Source organism: Clinocottus analis, unplaced genomic scaffold (assembly GCF_023055335.1).
Source record: "Clinocottus analis isolate CAN_PGR_092001 unplaced genomic scaffold, fCliAna1.0.p SCAF_19, whole genome shotgun sequence".
NCBI lineage: Eukaryota > Metazoa > Chordata > Actinopteri > Perciformes > Cottidae > Clinocottus > Clinocottus analis.
Window position 1 is genome coordinate 7,948,420 of NW_027175920.1, and position 19,978 is coordinate 7,968,397.

The 19,978-nt window shown below is 41.5% G+C and overlaps 1 protein-coding gene across 1 annotated transcript; it reads left to right on the plus strand.

Moving 5' to 3' along the window:
• The first annotated feature begins 533 nt into the window (after positions 1-533).
• Positions 534-19,119, plus strand: doc2a (double C2-like domains, alpha). Its single transcript, XM_068582739.1, has 11 exons — positions 534-792; positions 5,221-5,549; positions 6,085-6,164; positions 6,979-7,053; positions 7,379-7,488; positions 9,544-9,670; positions 11,332-11,391; positions 13,795-13,994; positions 16,514-16,595; positions 16,875-16,971; positions 17,720-19,119. The coding sequence occupies exons 1-11, from the start codon at positions 761-763 to the stop codon at positions 17,854-17,856; spliced, it is 1,329 nt and encodes a 442-aa protein (XP_068438840.1). The 5' UTR covers positions 534-760; the 3' UTR covers positions 17,857-19,119.
• The last annotated feature ends 859 nt before the right edge of the window (positions 19,120-19,978 follow it).

A 19,978-nucleotide genomic window follows, 5' to 3' on the forward strand; every position in this document is an offset into this window, starting at 1 on the left:
GAAAAATTAATAAAGATGAAACATAATCCGCTTTATCCTTCAGGGTTAGTTCAAGTCTTCAAGGAATGAATGCAAGTCGATGTGATGCGCTCCTTAGTGGGAAAAACAAGTCTGTCTAGGTGTGTGTGTGTGTGTGTGTGTGTGTGTGTGTGTGTGTGTGTGTGTGTGTGTGTGTGTGTGTGTGTGTGCGTACGTCTGTGTTTGTCTATTGTGTGTATGTGTCTCTACTTGTGTCTATGTGTGTGTGTGTGTGTGTGTGTGTGTGTGTCTGTGTGTGTGTGTGTGTGTGTGTGTGTGTGTGTGTGTGTGTGTGTGTGTGTGTGTGTGTGTGTGTGTGTGTGTGATTGCGGGGGGATGCAGTAGGAAGGCGAAACAGTCACATGCACAACAGAATGTCAAGTAATAGCTCCCCACTGCCTCTCTCTCTCTCTCTCTCTCTCTCTCTCTCTCTCTCTCTCTCTCCCTCTCTCTCTCTCTCTCTCTCTCTCTTTCCTCTGTCTTTTCCTCTTCACTCCCTCCCTCCATCCTCCTCCTCCTCTTCCTCTTCCAGCATGCCGCTGTCCTCTCCCCCTCTTCTCTACATTTTATATCAACTTGAACTATTCAGGCATTTAATTTCTAATGATACACGTAGAGCTCACTCTCTCCCTTTCTCTCTTTGTCTCCCCCCTCCTCTTTCCCTCTCTAGTTTCTGCTTCTCTCTTCACCACCTGTTAGTTAGTCTCCCTCTCCGCTGCGCACTGGAATCCCCTTTTTTTTTATGAGGAGTTTCACACTTGCGCTATCAGTGAGGTAAGTCAGCGTTGGTATATATTTTATTCTGAAATACAGACTGGTTGATTTTGTTTTATGTTGCGCGTCTTTAAAAGAAAAAAAAAACATTGCCTTCTCCCTCACAGACTATCGCTATCATTATATCTTTGCTTTAAATTCCTGTTTGGTTCATTTCATTTTTCTCTTGTTGACTCTGTATGAGGGAATTTTAAAAAAAATGCTGTGAGGATCAGATGGGCACATTTATTTATTGTTCTTTCACAGCAGATAGGTGCAACATGTGGCCGTCTGTTTTTGTGTTTCTACCTGCTCCCTCACTTTTCTTTCACACCTTTCAACACACACTGTCACTCACACACATTGAAGTTTACTCATTCCTGACTGCCTGAAAATAACTTGGCTCTAATTGACAAGTGCTCACTGTCACCATGATGTGCGCACTGTCAAGCTCTAATGAGTAGCCACAGTGTGCGACACTGTACCATCCCATCTGCCTTTCAGCCAGCAGCTTGTTATTTAAAGGTGAACGCTGCCCGCTGCAGGGGCCCATTGTATGTAGGACACAAGAGAAGAAGATGGAGAAGAAAAATCTGCCAAGAGAGAGGGAGAGATAGATCCTAACAGGTGGAGTAATGGTGTCTCTGATAGTCTGACGGTGACATAATGACCGAGATGAAGAAGTGAGAAGAAGAGAGAAGGTGGATTAAAAAAGGTGGAGATGAGACAGTAGAGGATGGGGGTTGAGGGAAGGGAGCGTCCATGCCTGTGTTATGACTCTAATTTAAAGTGAAGGAGCTAAAAGAGGAGGGGGGGGGAGGTCGCATGTTGCACAAAGATATTCCTGACTGCCGGCTTCCAGCTTCACTCCTCCCTCTCGAAGCTGGAAACCTTTGTAACATCATTATAATATATGTAGGAGAGAGCCATGCATGAGATACTGTACTGTTTATGGTTGCGTAACTCGCAGCCACTGAGTGACTGTATCTAGCGGACAAGTTGAGCCATTATTATATCGTAGTTTATAGGAATTATGTAAAGTAGTACTCGGAGGCTAAGAGTCGCGTATGTAAACGAGCTTTCGCACATGAAAGCCTGTGAAGTGTGAGGTTAAATCTGTACCTTATTATCGTGAATGTGAGAGTTTCTCAGCAACAAGAGGATGATGAAAGGAGAAGATGAGAGAGAATTTCCAGCTGGCAGCATGAGAGCGATCAATCATGAACTCCCCGTAAGCTCCTGCTTCCCCGCGAGCTGCAAGCCACCAGGCCTCCCGGCTGTGCGGGTGCTGCTGGTGCTGCAGGTGGAGCTGGTGGAGCTGGTGGAGCTCAGGCAGCTACAGTTTATGGCCACATCTGCCAAGACTGGAAGGCGACTCACTGCGCACATTATATCAGCAGCCACTCGCTCACAAGCCTGCAAAACATCTGCATAGATGGAGATAGAGAGTGCGTGTGTTTGTGTGTGTGTGTGTGTGTGTGTGTGTGTGTGTGTGTGTGTGCAGAGAGATTAATTAATGATCTGACAGAAGTGTTTGATTGTATGCCTTTGTGAATGTATGTGTGTGTATGGGTCGGGGGGGATTATAGAGTATATTATTCATAAGAACAATAATTATTAGCTACTGATCCACATTAATTTATATTTCAATCAATTCTGTACAGAATCATGATTACCACAGGAAGTTTCATTAACTTGTGTTTACCGTCTCCCTACTCTTAATGCTGGGCAATCTTCTTTTAAGGATTTTTTCACCGTTGTTTGATTGTTGTGCCAGACTGAAATGGTTCACTGTTGCTGGTCATAACGAGATCTACATCGTTTTGTCCTGAAGTACAGGAGTTTGACGTTATCTCTGCGCTGCTTAATTGAGCAGGATGAACTCTGACCACTAGTTCAGCACTTAAGAAGTCATCAATTTTCCTATTGTGGTCCTCCGTGCCACCGAAATTGCTGCGGCTGTTTTTTTCAAAAGGACAGATGTCCATCATGTTGCACTCCAGAGACAGTGGTCGGTCAAAGTTGGAAGTTTGCATGCTGGCACACTGCAGCATAATTCAGAAGTTTCTTTCATCTCCAGCCAAGAAAAATCTGGATGCGCTGCGATGTTTATTACCCACTGTTGTGCTCACGCCAGAGAGACTGGACCAAACATGACAAATGACCCTCGCTGCCCGTAATTATGCTGAAGGTCAACAGTCAGAGGCAACAACATCAGAGCCACTTTCCGCCAGGGCACCATTGGTCATATTGACTTTATCTTCATTACTGAGGGGTCTTAATCTGTTTACTGGTTTTGACCTTACAAACAGTGATAATGGAACAATAAGAAATATTTAAAGTTTTGACAACCTTGATGCAAATGAGGAGCAGATTAAGTGAAATCTGCGTTAATAATAAGGGAGTTCGACATATTGAGAAGTTTAATACCACTCTCATGTCTGTACGATAAATATGAAGCTTCAGCCGGCCGGTGATCATAGTTTAGCACGAGGACTGTGCACACAGGGAAACAGCTACTTGGGTCTGTCCAAAGGTAATAACGTCCACATACCGACATTTGTAACTCGCACTAATTAAAAATGGGGGTTAATTACATGTCTCTCTGTACAGACTTGAGACAATCAATCAATCGAATAAGTGTATGTTGAACTATTAATATAGATGCAGGTTTGACAAACTGGTCTAATCACTGCATGAGTCAAGAATGAGTCATTCCTGTTTATCAACTTAGTTATGTTTGTGGGATTCATTTCAGTCAATAGAATTAAGTCAATATGCATGAATGTCCCTTTTTTTTAAATTCCCTTTTCCTGTTTTATCTGCTAATTTCTATGTTTCTAAACTTCACAGACAATCTACTCATAGCAAGTTACACAACCCGATTCGCACCCTAATTTTCCGCTCTCAAAGTGATTTTGAAGAACAAATGCTCCGGATCAGAGGCAAATCGACGATTGCTCTTGTGAGCTTTGTCACAACGCAGACCATCGAGCGATACCTAGCTCGTAAAAAATCTGGTCGTTTTGACCGGCAATGAAAGCAGCACTGACCTAAAGCCAACGAGAGCGTAACATACGGGCCGAGGAATTATCACAGGGAGGAGTCGTAACGCCTGCAACAGAACATCAGCAAGCATGGCTATGAGAACATGCGCACAAACGTGTCCGTGTCAGGCAGCTAACTGCGTACATTGCAAAATGATTGCCTAAATTGCTCTCCTTGCAGAACAGACCATTTTACGCTCTTCCTTTCTCATTTTTTTCCCGCTTTCAATCAGCGGGCAAACTAATTTGATGGCTCGCTTCATGATGACTTACATTTTTGAAGGATAATAAAAGGTCTCTCTCGTGCATGTTCTCACTCCTTATGTTTTCGTTGACTAGTTTGGAGACCAGACAGACTTGTCTGGGATTCCTCCTCATGAAACGTCCTGTAACGTGGGACCCCAGCTGTCATTGCTCACTTGTGTAATGTGCAAACCACAACAAGTCAAGATACCCTGTTAGTGTAATGTGATCAGTACAACAAAGTGAGGACTTTGAAAGTTATGTAGTGTGTAGGTGACGTTACAGACAACTCAGAGGAAGTGCAAATACATACAGTGCAAATACTCACTTCCCAGTTTAGATCGATTAATACAGGGAGCTGTGGAAGGATGTGAGGCGCCGGATGCTGCCTGCGAGCCAGAGGAAGGAGATCTGTAGCAAGTGGCTGTGTGTGTGTGTGTGTGTGTGTGTGTGTGTGTGTGTGTGTGTGTGAGCACACATGTGTGCGCATATGTTTGTGTTTTTGTTAGGCTGATGAAGAGGTACCGTCACTGGGGACGTGGCGTGTGAGTCATCTCGCAGAGACGTCATTGCTCCGTCATCAGTCGTCTGCAGCAGTCTAGCAGACACACACAAATGCACGCACACACACACACACACACACACACACACACACACACACACACACACACGCACACACGCACACACACGCACACAGTCATTTCATTGAGGATGATTAGAATTCAGGGAGACCCTTATTGTCCGTTATGCATTATCCTTCCTGATAGGCTTGAGATTATTCAGATGTATTCAATTGAAATGCAAATTTGGGGCACATCATCTGCAGTATGTTGTCAGTTTATGAGCAATGTTTTTCTTTTTAAGAGTTCTAATTATGTTGGAGGAGGTTTCAGTAAAAGAGCTGTTTGCGAAAAACACTTAACAAGAACTTCTTTTTGACAAATGAAAAACTCCTATTAGAGTGGATGATATCTCGGTGAAGGCCAGACACAGGATGTTATATATCACCAACCATCTCACCCAGCTCACCTTTGGCTTGGAATAGCTCATAAATGTCTTGGCTCTTGCATCGGCAAATGGCATTTGTAAACGACACTTACTGTATTACCGATAAGTGTGATTCAACTCTTTCTCAATCTATCTGTCTCTTTCCCTGAAGCGCTATGACTGTACGAAAAGGAAAACGTTCAGGCATCTCCATCCAGGAGCACATGGCCATCGATGTATGCCCGGGCCCAATCCGCCCCATCCGCCAAATCTCTGCCTACTTCCCTCGCCTGTCGCCCACTTCCTCCTTCTCCGAGCCACTTTCGCCCAATCAGTTGGCAGCTCCCACCTCACTCTGCCCTGCCGTCGCCGGAGGTGGAGGAAGCAACAGCCTTTTGTCACCACTGTTACCAGGGGCGGCGGGCGGAGGGGGCTCTCTGTCAGCCATGAGCAGCATGGACACCTCCATCGAGATCGACAGCTGTGACAGCGATGATAACAGTGAGTCACCTGCCATTCACAACCTGGATTCACTAGAGCTGCTTGTGCCCGAGAATAGAAATTAACTCCACACAGAGGATTGGAACAAAAGCCCCAGAGTAATTACAAAGAAATGGACCTTAAGGTTCTTAGTTTTTTTAAACAACGGGTCTTTGATTTCGTAAAAGACAACAAAAGCAGAGACAACAGTTAACTTTGTAAACTGCAGCTCGCAGACTTGCAAATTAAAATCATTAGTTTTCTTCGAGATTAAGTTGATCTTCTCATCTTACACTCAGCAAGAGTGAGATAAACACTTCTGAGACAGAGATAAGCGTGAGGTGCTCAGCAACGTAAAAACACTTCACTCTTATTGAAAACTATTACAAAAAGAGTATAATCAGGACCTAAACTTATTTTACAGAATGTTTTACTGTGATTTCTTTCTGAGTGTCTACATTTCTTTCTGCCATCAGTTTCTATTCAAGGTATTAAAGTCATCAGCTTAAAAGCAATTACCAAAGTAACTGAAACATGTTGATCACCTGTCTTCCAGCCTCCTTGGGGACGTTAGAGTTTGACCTGCTGTACGACAGAGCCACCAGCTCCTTACACTGCACAGTCCTGAAGGCAAAGGTAAACAACATGTAGTTCATCTTGATAGAAAATACATATTCAATTCACCTTTGTATTAACATATTCATGTTTTCCACCAGTGACAAAAAAAAGCTGTTCAGTTCTTTTTCTTTCAAAATCAAATCACGGTTGACTGAAATTTGTTGTTAAATTTAAAATATAAAATCAATTTTAACAATTTAACAATTTTCTACTTAAATGATAAAGACTCAAAGCCGACAGTATGCAACTGATAAATTAAAGATCTAAAGTCAAACAGACTGCAGGTCAATGTATTACATCTCCTTTAAAATGAAATATAACATTGATAATACACATATGATGATATCGTGTAAATATTCCTGCACCTCTTCAATCCTTTTAAATGCTCTCAGACTCTCTCTCTCTCTCTACACCTTCCTACAATTGTGAGTTAAATTAATTTGCCAAATAAAAAAAAAACATTTAACTGATAGCAAAATCACAATGGAATCGTTATTGTGCATTTCTTCTGCCATGAAGATTGTGTAGCGGACGTCTGTAACAGCCCATCTTTTCTCATTAGTGTGAAGCAGAAGATTCAGTTGTATCATCCTTCATGTTTTGACGGTTTTCAAAATGGGCAGTGGGCTATAGCCTCTACTCCATGTCCTTCTCTGGTCAACTGAAACTATCCGTCAAATTAAAACTCTCGTCCCTCCTCGCTACCCTCGTGCTTTAGATTCAGTTTTTAAATGAACTCCTCACCTCTCGGTCTGGTAAATGATTAACAATGAATTACTGGTTTGCACAATGTTCTCTACTTAATGTTGTATATCCTTTCTCACTCTTTTAGGGTCTGAAACCGATGGATTTTAACGGTCTGGCTGATCCTTATGTCAAGCTGCACTTGCTGCCGGGAGCCTGCAAGGTCTGCTTATATATATATATATATATATATATATATATATATATATATATATATATATATATATATATATATATATATATATATACATATATATATATACATATATATATATATATATATATATATATATATATATATATATATATATAACTGAAAAAGACTCTCAGTAACCTGTTTGAGTGCCCACTTTGTCTAGCTGTAATTTTGAGCTACAGTATTGTGAAAGTGCCAGTACATTTGCTCTAAAACAAAATGACCTTCCTGTTGCAGATTGTTTGCAGTTGTGAGATGATTGCTTTCTTCTCCTCTCTGCCGTGATGCACAGGCTAATAAACTGAAAACCAAGACCGTTCGCAACACGCTGCACCCCGTGTGGAACGAGACGCTCACCTACTGTGGAATTACAGAGGAAGACATGTACCGCAAAACACTCCGGTAAATGTTTGCTTTATGTCTGGCTATTTCTGTCTCCTTCACTTCCTGCCTCTCTGCTCTGTCTTGCCCATCAGAGAACTGACTGTTGCTTACAAAGGAAGTCTTATCATCCATCTCAATCACAGTCTTTTACTCTCTGTTTTTAGGCCTTTATCCTACCTCCCCTTCTATTTCCACTGATCCTTTCATCCCCCTCTGTGACATCACCTTCTCCATCCACAGATCTCTCCTGTCCACTCAGATCAGGAAAGATCTCCCCTCACTCCTTACAAACCATCCCTCCCTCTTTGTCTTTCTTTCCGTCTGTCTCCCTGCCTTTCTCTCTTTCCAAGTTGTAGTGACAGATTGAGGTCAGACTAAGCACCACGGGGTGTTTTAATTTCATTGACCCCCTCCAGAGGTGATGAAAGCTGCGAATTTGCTCTGTCTGTGACTAAAACTTTGCCATTGCACATGTGGAAGTGGGATTTAAATAGGATTGACGGTTGATCTCTCGAGGGAAATTAGAGAAACTGTCCCCACAACAAGCCCGTGACACTGTGCTAATACAGCAGAGGCGTTCAAAAATTAGCAGACAGGAAGTTTAACCAATCGAAACATACAAACATGTTAACGTCTGCAATGGACTGATGTTTGACATTAACGTCAATAAAGTGTCAGTCTCATCACAGCTACATCCTCATACATATGGATGATGTAATATATACAAATGTCACTGCTGTTAGGGCTAATTTTAAAGGGTTAATCCAACCCCTTCATTCATCCAGAAATCAATGTAACAAGACAAGATATGCCACCGTTTAAAAAGAGCAGAACTCGTCTCCACTACTTTTTCTATACTGGAGCTCTATTATTGTTTCTGCATCCAACTTTGAACCAGCAGCTACAACAAACTGCAGACAGATCAGAAGAACAGTAGTTTCAGAAAGTACCATTTTAAAATAGTTGCAATTGTGTAGTACACTGTCTCATGGTGAGAGGAACTAGAAAGGATTCACTTTATCTTTCCTCCATTTCCATTCTTCCCTATTTTGCTGCTATGTCATTGTGAAGGGCTCATATACTACTAGTCTCTGGATGTCAAAAAATAGCTGGTGTCCCAAGGCAACTGGCCTCTTTGAACCTTCTTCATTTATGCATTACCTTTTTTTTATTACCTCAAGGCCCCTGGTCACGAATTTAGTTAGAATTTGAATAAAACCAGGAGTGAAGACGCTTCAATCTCTGAAAGATTGCATATTAGCTGTATTCTTAATATTGCATGTCTTTCATTCACATTTACATAACGCACAGAAACACGCAATCACTCAGGATGACAGTTAGCCTAGCATACTGATTTTACTTCTGCCGACAGAATAGACATGCACATTTGCAGGCATACATGAGTCCTCACACACACACACACACACACACACACACACACACACACACACACACACACACACACACACACACACACACACACACACACAAACAATTGAAATACATTCTTCAATTTGTATCTCTTCCTCTCACCCACATCACATCACTCCACCCCTGGCTCTGCTTTTGATTTCACACACACACACACACACACACACACACACACACACACACACACACACACACACACACACACACACACACACACACACACCTCCCTCCATCTCCTTCACTCTCTTTGCTGCTTCCACCCAATTATACATTTCAGGTGACAATACGGAAGGTGTAAATGTTTGCCAGCCTCATGAATACGGATTGCACTTTTACACTATCTAATTTCACACAGGGGGGAAAAGGATAATTACTTGTGTTGTAGAATATACTTATACAGATTATGGATGTGTACATAGCTTTCTTTAATTCAGATCAGATTCATGTCAACAATTACCTTTTCTGAAGTTGATGCCACAGCTTTTGGAAGAACTAACTCTACCACACACACACATCTGTCTTACTCCCTGTCTAAGTAATCAGTGTCTCTTATTCTTATTCATCTTTCCTCCTCTCCCTCTCTTTGTCTCTCACTATTTCTCTTCTTTGCCTCCCCCTCCTCCCTCTGTCTTTCATTCCCAGGGTGTCCGTGTGCGACGAAGACAAGCTGACACATAATGAGTTCATCGGGGAGTCGCGGGTGGCCCTGCGTCGCGTGAAGCTTGACCAGACCAAACACTTTAACATCTGTCTGGAGCATCCACCCCCTGTGAGGAGAAGAGGGAGGGCAGACAGAATAAAGGGGGTGATGGGAAAGAAAGGCTTAAAGGACGGAAAGAGAGAAATGAGAGTGTATGAGGGAAATGAATGACTTGGGGGTACTGTAATATTCAATATATTAAGGCTTCCTGTCTGACTCATAACCTCACATTTTAAATTATAAAAAAGAAAAACACGGATGGAAATTTGGTGAAGAAGGAAGGCAAGAAATTGTTTACGTGCCAACAGGGAGCCGTGAGAATGTCAATATCTGGTTGACTGGTGAGGTGCACACACTCAGGGTCTTTGTACAGACACACTTGACATTTTATTTATTAAATCTCTGTAGCATCTTTAGCAAAAGACTCAAACAAATGCTTCCCAAATGCTGTATCGCTATTTGACAGTAAACAGCACATAAGTAGATAGTTTATTCTACCACATAAATCTAAAATATCTTAAATATACAAAGCAAAAATCACTTGTGTGTTTATTAGTGTTGTAAGAAATGAATATATTGATGCATCTCAAAGTTAAATTTATACAAATAAAACAGCAAAAATGAATAATTCAACAGTTCATGCCGTTATGTTACATGGCCAAAGATATGTGGACACGAACACGCCAGCATAATATCCACATGTGATTTTTGAACATGCCATTCCACAACCTTAAGACCATGGGCATTAATCTGCTGCCATAACATAACAGCATAACTTTTGTCGGAAGAGGGTCATGTTATTTCAAAACCTGGCTGCAGGGATTTGTTCACATTCAGCCACTGGAGCAATAGCGAGGTTGGCCTCTCACGTTGAGCGATAAGGTCATGCAGAACATCCAAAAGGTGTTGGATGATGTCGAGGACAGGGCTCTGTCAGTCGAGATCTTCACACCAAACTGGGAAAACAATATGCATCTGGCGTTGTGCACAAACGGGTGACTAAAATATCATTGAATAATGTGAAGCGTAGAGATTTGTCTTCATTAGAAGTAAAAGGACAATACGCAAGACAAACAGTCTAACTCTACCCACAAGACACTGCCCTATACGTTTAAATATAGTATATTTAGCATTAAGCCAATACCAGCTGCTAACTGGCCTACTGAGAATAACAAATATTGGGTAAACAGATGACAGAGTATCATATCTATTCTTATAACTCACAAACAGCTTTTTGTGCAGTCTAAATGTCAGCTGGGTCACGCGTGGGAAAAGGGTACACAGAGATTGGGAGAATAAAGGGAGAGTAGAAAGAGGTGGAGAAGGGGAGAAGGGGAGAGGAGGAACAGCGGAGCGTAAATGGACATAGAGCGCAAGTGAGAGAGATGATAAACAAATGGATTTAAAAAATGAAAGCGGTGGAGAGCAGGGGGGCTCGTGTGTGAAAAGGCTGGCTTTTTGTTCTCGATGAGTTGCAAAGGGCTGCTGGTATTAGATTGTCCCTCTGAGGCCGGTGGCCACTCGGCGATCAAACGTTAAAGCCCCTCTGTCATCCTCCGAACCAGGCGCTGTGTCAGGCCTGTCATTTTCAAAGTGGCATCACCCTCAACTCAATATGTCTATCCCTTTCTATTCATCCGACGCCCCTTTAGCCTGCTTGTACAGCTTTTCTGTCAGTCATATTATATTCCCTTATCATCGATCTCTTTCTCTCCTTTTTTTGCCTCTAGCTGCCTTCACCGACTGCGATGAGCACAGCTTTGAGAGGAATCTCCTGCTACCTGAGAGAGGTGATCACATGACTCCTATTATTTTACTCAACAGGACCCTCCTTCTGTCTGTCAGTCTGTCTGTCAGTCTGTCTGTCTGTCTGTCTGTCTGTCTGTCTGTCTGTCTGTCTGTCTGTCTGTCTGTCTGTCTGTCTGTCCTCCGAATAAACCTCTTAATATTTCACGGTGGCAATCAGTTTTCAGTCTATAAATGTTGATATTCGTCTGGAAACAAAAGATCAGTTTTCATTTTAGACTGAACAGTTTAACTGTTTATATTTTGAAAGTGCTGAAACAAATAACTAATTAATCAGTTAATTAGCTAATGGATTCTAGCTCGAGGTTGTTGCTTTCGTTGATGATGTTTTACTATTTTCCAACATTTTTTAAACTAAACAATCAATGGAGTTTGGTTTATTTTCCCAATATCTGTGGGTTAATATCAGTGCCATTCAAATTAGAGCACTTTGTATCCTTAAGAGCACAACTAACTATTCTAAAACCACAGTCATTTAATTCTCTACCGTGAGATTTTCTGCCCTGAGACATGATCATGCAATTTATTAAGCCAGCAATAATGTGTTGTTGTGAGGTAATTACCTAACCCTAATCAGTTCTTAGTGTCTTTGTTTTTTGGACAGATTGTTTTAGGGCCTCTCATCACATATTGGGTAATGAACAAAGGGACCAAACTAGAGGACGGGTGTATTCTTAAGATAACTGGAGTAAAACTGCTGCTTCTGTGTTTCTCTCCACATTCAAGGTTGTTAAATGCGATCGTGTTTCCAGTTCTCTCACCCACCCACAAGTTTATCTCTTTCCCATCCGTCTGCCACAGTGTGCGGCTGGCTCCTGTTTATTTTCACCTCCCTAATGAGTTGCTCTCTATCGATCTGTGAAGGTCTGAGCTGTTCTTTCACCAGATACCTGCTGCAAATTACCCTCACTAATTGCAAGTTTTAAAGTCTCCTATTCAGTCTCGGCAGATGGCTGACTGGCTGTTGGCAGGAAGGATGACTCCCTCAGAAAATCCCAGATAGGGAGAGGTGAATGAAAAATCGGAAAGAGAGATGTAGGGGAAACAAGAAGTGGTGCAAGCTGTTGAGGCAATTGGAGACAGGGACAGAGGAGCATGGAGGAGTGTAAGGCGTGGCGCATATTGATCGTCCGGGCTGGGTCCATCCATCGCTTGAAGATAAGACTTAATGAGAGATGGAGGGAGATAAAGGAGAGGACAGGTATTTAGTGATGGAACCGATATTACTTTAAAATCGCATTAAAGGCAATAAAACAAAGCATTTTTGCGTTAAAAAAAAAAGAGAAGATAACTTGAAACAGATGCACCTGCAGTGATGAAAAACTGCACGTCTTTCCTATAAATAACATGCATGTATTGGCGCTGTTGGCCATGAGGGTGAGTCACAGTCACTGTGAGAACATCGTCTTCCACTTCGTCCACACGCTGTTGCTGCTTCCTCGCTTCCTTTCATCTGTCACTCTGAATCTACTCCGCGTGTTGTGAAATGCTTTGCAAACCGTTTGATGTTGTCCGTGGCAAATACTCGAGCCAAGGGCGACAAAGTGCATTAATATGTCTCTAAGGCTGAGGCTTCAGTTTGTCGGAGATTGCTGTTTAGTACTTGATGTTTGTCTCGGAGCTGCGAGAGATGAAGTGAAATGTCACTGAGCTCTTCAGGTGTGTTTATGAGAAAGAAGAACGATGAACCAAACCATGACATTGGAGTCTATTTGTTGTCCGTCCCAAATTTGGCAGTAACAGTTGAGTAGGAGTCATGTTTTAGACCCGCACTGAACTCTACTGCTGTTTTAGCATTTATCCTGTCACCAGTAGCAATAGTAGCCGCTGTTCAGGAAAAGTTACATAAGCTTACTTTGATGTCCGCTGTGCTGATGCAGGAAGATCTGCACTGTACTGCCGCGGTATCTTTTCACTGCAGCTTTAAAACGACATTAATTGATGTTTTTTGGCCTCAGTTTACACAAGATTGACTGATGGATTTAGTCAGTATTAGGTAAAGATGATGAGGGCATATCATCTTGATGTCCTCATCAAGATGATATTTTAAGCACAATTGCAAACAGCTGTGGTTCATTTAAACACATCAAACAGACACAAAGCAACACCAGCATTATTTCGAGTCAACAATACTAATATTCACTCTACTATTAGTCCTTTTAGCAATGTTTTGCTTTTGACCAACTCCTGGGGGGGAACATCTGACTCTTTAAGTGTTGAACACTACACTATGTTCACCAGGCGCTGCTTTATCCGTCTGCTTACTGAGCAGGTAGCGTGTGAGCCCTGAACCTTAGGTCACTAATGTAGCAGCTACAACTGCAGCACATGTCTTTAATATGTGTTTTTCAATTCCTATCTCTTGTATTCCCTCTTTCTCTCCTCAGTGGGAGACTGAGCAGCAGAGAAGTCTTGAGGAGAGAGGCCGTTTGCTGCTCTGCCTGCAGTACTTCCCCCCGGCCAGTGATGGCGACGTCAAGGGCGAGGCCAAAGAGAGGGAGCGAGGCGGGCTGTGTGTGGGTGTCAAACGCTGCGCCCACCTGGCAGCTATGGACGTCAACGGCTACTCAGACCCCTATGTTAAAACGTAAGGATGACATCAAACCACTAACTGAGCGCCATGGTGAATTCCATTACATACAATGGAGTAATGTTGCTGATGAGTGATTAAATAAGGAATACACAACTTATACTGATGGATTGACATTTCACAAATCTCATTTCAGAACAATTTCCACATGACCTATATTTAGCGGCAATCTCCCTCTCCACCTTATTACCGGTGTTGGGTCTTAACTGGCCGTTGACTCACATTGACCCCATGAATCACCTTTTGTCACCACTCATGAGTGATAGATGGCTCGAGTTAACCCTGCACAGGGTAATAGTGACAAATGAGAGTAGCTTTCACACAAGTGGAAGCCATTGTGAAATATATCACTCACCAAGATAATGGTAACTGTGTGTGTGCGCACAGTTGAGCTGTCAATCCACACATGCGTGTGTGTGTGTGTGTGTGTGTGTGTGTGTGTGTGTGTGTGTGTATTGACAGCCTTCAAAATGGATTGAAAGGCAGCAGCATGATCTCTAGAGTTATGGCGTACCGCATCATGGAGGAGAGTGTTATTGTTGGTGTTATAGAGGTTCTTTGGAGTTGCATTAGTCATTGCTGAAAGAAAGGCAATATTGTGTCTGTGTGTGTGTGTGTGTGTGTGTGTGTGTGTGTGTGTGTGTGTATGTGTGTGTGTGTGTGTGTGTGTGTGTGTGTGTGTGTGTGTGTGTGTGTGAGGGTAGGAAGGTCCTCTGGGTTGAATGATGCACGCTGACAGAAGTTGAACAAATGAGCTTTAAAATCCTCGTCCTTCTTAACTGGTTGTTCTCCTGAGTGTTGGTTCTGACTTTGAGCTTGTGTGTGGAATGAGTAAAACACTAAACAACCTCCCGTCACTCACACGTACACACAAACACACACACACACACACACACACACACACACACACACACACACACACACACATATAATGCTAGGCACGCTTGCCTTACATTAGTATACACACCAATCCCCTTCTCCTTTCCCATCATGCATCAAACTCTCAGTATGATTTCACATCCTCCAAACCTACGCATACATCCCTCACACATCCACATTAGTACATCATGCACCTTGTTTCATTTTTGGATACGTGTTCGCATCTTTGCCCTTTGGCGGGAGCTTTTCTCCCAGATGCTTTGTTGTGTCTGAGAGCGTGTGGGAACATATGCTCTCCGAGCTGTGGGTGGTGGGTGGAAAGCAAATGTGAATAGAGATTTCACCACACTCCTTCCAGCTGGCTTAAAAATATCTTGAGAATTTAATGACACCTCGCTAAGGGATGCTGAGTTTTTTCAATCTGTGCTGTGTTGGTGATCAGTCCTCACACTCACATATGGTTAGTTTCACAAATAATATATTAAAGAGGTCGACATTTCAAATATGCTAACTGGTAGGCACTTTCCAGCTGAGCGTTAGATGAGACAATTGATTGTCGTGTCTATACTGTAAATATGAAGCTACAGCTGGTTAGCTTAGCTTGGCACAAAAACTGGATTCAGAGGGTAACAGCTCGCAGGTCTCTGTACGAAGGTAACAAAATCCATCTTCCAACACTAAATATCATAATGTATATATTATTTTTAATTAAGCTGTTATTTAACACATTTCTAAAGAGTCTAGTTGTCTCCAGTCTTTGTGCTAAGCTAAGCTAACACACGGCTGGCTGAAGCTTCATATTTACCATTCAGACATGTCTCTCAGCAAGTTGTATTTTGCAGCTTGTTGATACAACAGATAATAAAATGTCTTCATAACGGTCGTCCACTGTGTAACCATAGTAAAATTAACCAGAAAAACATTCAGACAAAGCAATTAAATAACAGCATATGAATAAAAGGAGCCATAGAAACCACAGCAGGAGCAAAATATCCTAATGAATCATTATTCATCATTATTGCTCGCACAAATAAAAAAGCCTACACCTCTTAGACTCAACCGATTAATCACCAAGCAGACAACATCAAGATGTAAACGGTAGAAACTCCACCACAGCGACAACCACAATCACACATGTCAAAGGAAAATGGGAGCTGCGAAGGTGCCGCAGTGCACACACACAACATGCTGAAAAGCTGATGTTGTGATCTGTATAAGTGTGTTGTTGTACTCGCGAGTCTGAATGGCATTCTTGATTTTTTTCCTAAATCTCATTCAGGTCAAACTTATTTGCGCTTTCATTTTCAAAGCTTAATATATCAGACAATTCTGTCTGACATCAAGCAAAGTAATCACAGCCTCCGAGTCCAACATGAGTTTGTTAGCATTTAGCCGACTGAACATCTACCTGTTGAGGTGTGTTTGATTTGTTGCACTTAGTGTGCCTGTCTACTGGTGCATAACCAGTGATTAATTAAGGCAAAAACAACCTTCTTATTTCCCCACATTGTTGTGTTACTCTTACACAGTCATCCCTGTTGCAGTCACCACTATTACTCTTCCTTTCAGCAGTACTTTGACCTGTGAGAGGTAATGACCAAACTCATATATGATGCTATCACATTCCTCTGTCTCAGGTACCTCAAGCCAGATGTCCATAAGAAATCTAAACACAAAACAGCAGTGATAAAAAAGACTCTCAACCCGGAGTTTAATGAGGTAGATTCGATGCATGTTTGTGTATGTGCATAACTGTGGGTGGAGGGGCACATTTGCTTGAATGTAAAGAGACAGCTAATTTATATTTTTACAGTCCTCAGAGATATTGCATGCATAGTCTTCACCACCTTTTTGTAAGACAGCCAATTATGGCTTGCACGTGCTTTGCTGTTACCTTATTAGTAAGTATTTTAGAGTTTATAGAGGGAGAGAAACATGTGTGTCAGGTGGAATCTTCTGACCTTTGCTATCACCTCTCAACCCTCTTTTTTCTCCCAGGAGTTCTTCTATGAAATCACGTTCTCAGAGTTAGCCACCAAGACGCTGGAGGTCACAGTGTGGGACTACGATCTGGGAAAGTCCAATGACTTCATAGGTGACGTCATAAGCAACTAATCATTTCCTGCTGTCGTATATTTGGATTATGGATTTGCTACTCCATTCGCAGTCTAATAATGAACCCCTGGCAGATGTTACCAAATATATTTTTAAGCTGTTGTCTGTTTTCTTCAACTGAGTGCAACACCGCAGGGTTTAGTTTTCACACAGCTGTCAGGGACATTTAGACTGAAAATTATAATAGCTCTATATTACACTTGCTCTATACACGTGGGAATAAGTGATTCAATTCACACCGTTATTTCTATCTTAATTATACATGTATGATTTGTATTATATAATAACTTTTCCACCTCAAAATTCTTTCTGGGATCTTTTAATGTCTAGATTTTAGTTTCTTACCATAGGTAAAATAAAGTCTATTATTTCCCCCCAAACCCCCCAAAAAATGTAACAAACCCTATTAATCAAAAGACGATCCCTCAATAGTTTATGTTTCAGAAGCCAACAACACAAAGTAGAAGATTTTTCAATAGATCTAGCTTATTATCTCCCTATAATACAATACATTACAATCAAAAGTATTAACACGCCATTCTGAATACTTTTCTACATTTGTTTGTTTTGAAACTTGCAGGCGGTTTGACACATTTTCACTTCCTCACTAAAACTGTTACTACAACATAATTCCAACCCTCAGAATGAAATCCTCCCTGTTTGTTTATAAAACATGCACTTTCCTCTCACGTCGCATTGACTTTCTTGTCTGTCTCTGCACTGGTTAGGCGGTGTGTCCTTAGGGTGTCACTCTCAAGGAGAAACTCTGCAGCACTGGATAGACTGTCTGAAAAACAAGGGCAAGAAGGTGGAGCGCTGGCACACGCTGACTAACGAGCTGCCCGGATCCACACTGCAGGAATGAACTGATCCTCTTCCACTCCACTGACACTGGGGAGACTGCCTGGCCAGAGACGTTTCATCGCATGCTCTGAGGATTTTCTGCATGACTATGAAGGATTCAGCTCCTACTTACCGTGTCATAAATTAGATCATTATTCATAACAACATCAGAGATCAATACTATAATCGTGGGTCTAAATGGACCTGATGCAAATCTAAAGACACAGTTCTCACCGCAAAGCATGATCATTCTCATATTCATCGGGATCCATGTCCCATATGTGGATTCAATGTCAGTCTAAACGCCGCTCTGCACTGCTTCAAACTGATCTCAATCGACAAGAAAAATGTAAATCGTGCAAGAAAATTGAATGAGGGAGAAATCTGAATTCTGCAGTTCAACTCTCATGTCAGGTGTATTTCCTGTTTTTACGAGCCGGTTATTTATTGTTATTAACTGCTGACATTAATACTCCACCATGACCATCCATCTCACAGCACACATACCTCTCCCTTGCAATAATGTTTTGCCTAATGCTTCCGAAGACCTCCAAGTGGTCTTAATACTGTCGGGCATTTTGTATCTATTGATCTGATTGTCATGGGGCTGCCTGCAGAAAACAATAGAGACAATTGGTTCTTCTGTGTTGATGGCTCGTGTCAGTTATTTGCATGTTCGGTGTTGATGGAGCAAATATGTGCCAGGCTCTGCTGCAGGATGTTCATCATTGTGTTGTTCCCAATTCTCCTGCGGTGTATTGCTCTGATTAACTGAAGAAGTTTTTTTTTTTTTAAATTCAAGGGTAACAGCTTTTTTTTTTTTATGTTGTTCCGTTGTTAATGTGTCAGCTCTTATATCACAGTGTCGGTTTCTTGTTGGTGGCACGCTGATGTTGACCTAATTTTGCTTCACAATCTCTGTTCGGATGTATTAGGAGAAGAGAACAGAAAGGTTTCAGAGCAGATTGGTTTATGGAGAGCTGTGCATGGTCATACTCTGACACACCGTGAAAAAAATCATCAGCCTGTGTTTGATATCTAAAGTACAAATATGAATAGTGTACAGAGCAGTGTTGTCTGATAACTCTCCATGGCTGTTGCTGTACTGTGGATCGCATCGACTAAGCTGCAGGTTTTTTATGTGGTTAAAGAGGCATGCGGAAATTACCAGTGGTGTTCATATGTAAATAATGTATCTTGTGTTTTACTTGCTTTGGGTGTTTGTCTTTTGGAACTCAAAGTGTGCATGATTGTTTTGTTTTTTCATAAAATGTTCTTATCGCTTTATTGTGTACATCCTTGAATTTATATTATATTTGCTCCAAAGTTCAAACTCTAATGTTTTACGTGTAGTTAAGTGACAATAAAATAATACTAATAATACTAGCCAATACTGCCACCTGGCCTTCAGGATCTGCAGCTGCAGCCTCTTCTCAGACAGTAACAAGTGATCAGTGATCGGACACACAACAGAAAAATAAAACCAACAAAACCATCCGTGGTGGTTTCACACTTTAGACTCAAAAACACCAAATTCATGACTCTGTTGTGTTTATGATTATGTTAGGGTTAGATTAAAATGAACTCAGTTAAGGCTTTAAACTCTGATATGAACGACAATAAAAGCCAATAAAAGATCATTAGAATCTCTACTGAATATTTCATATTTTTAAAATAAATTGTCCAATGTCAATTATTTCAATTTTTTTGAAAAACAGGGTCAATGCACTAAGGCAGAATGGGGGCAGCTTTGATTCCAACAATCTTAAAGTTATTAGAAACATTTAACACTCAGTAATAGTTTTACACTTCAATTTAACTGTGTGTTGTTAAATACCTTCCTGAACATGGATCAGTATGCACTGACACACTGCTGGACAGTAAGGTCTTTTTTCTCCCAGCTGACTACAATTCTAGTCATATATTAAATATATCCCTAATGGAAAGTGTACTGTATAATATTTGGTTAGAAAGCAGAATTCTGTCTTTCCCTAAAGATGGTGGATTGACATTTGGCCAGAACAGCAAACCCATCAATATTCTTCCAGTAGTCAACAAAACTAATGGAGAGAATAGTCCATTCACAAATACAAGATTACTCTGACTGTAATAGTTTGCATACGAGATCTCAACATGCTTGAAGA

Excerpts from the sequence above, each read along its gene's own strand:
- doc2a (XM_068582739.1), top strand. The coding sequence starts at position 761 with ATGAGGAGTTTCACACTTGCGCTATCAGTGAG. Across the intron at positions 7,489-9,543 it reads ATGTACCGCAAAACACTCCG|GGTGTCCGTGTGCGACGAAG; the intron begins GTAAATGTTTGC and ends TTTCATTCCCAG. Across the intron at positions 9,671-11,331 it reads GTCTGGAGCATCCACCCCCT|CTGCCTTCACCGACTGCGAT; the intron begins GTGAGGAGAAGA and ends TTTTGCCTCTAG.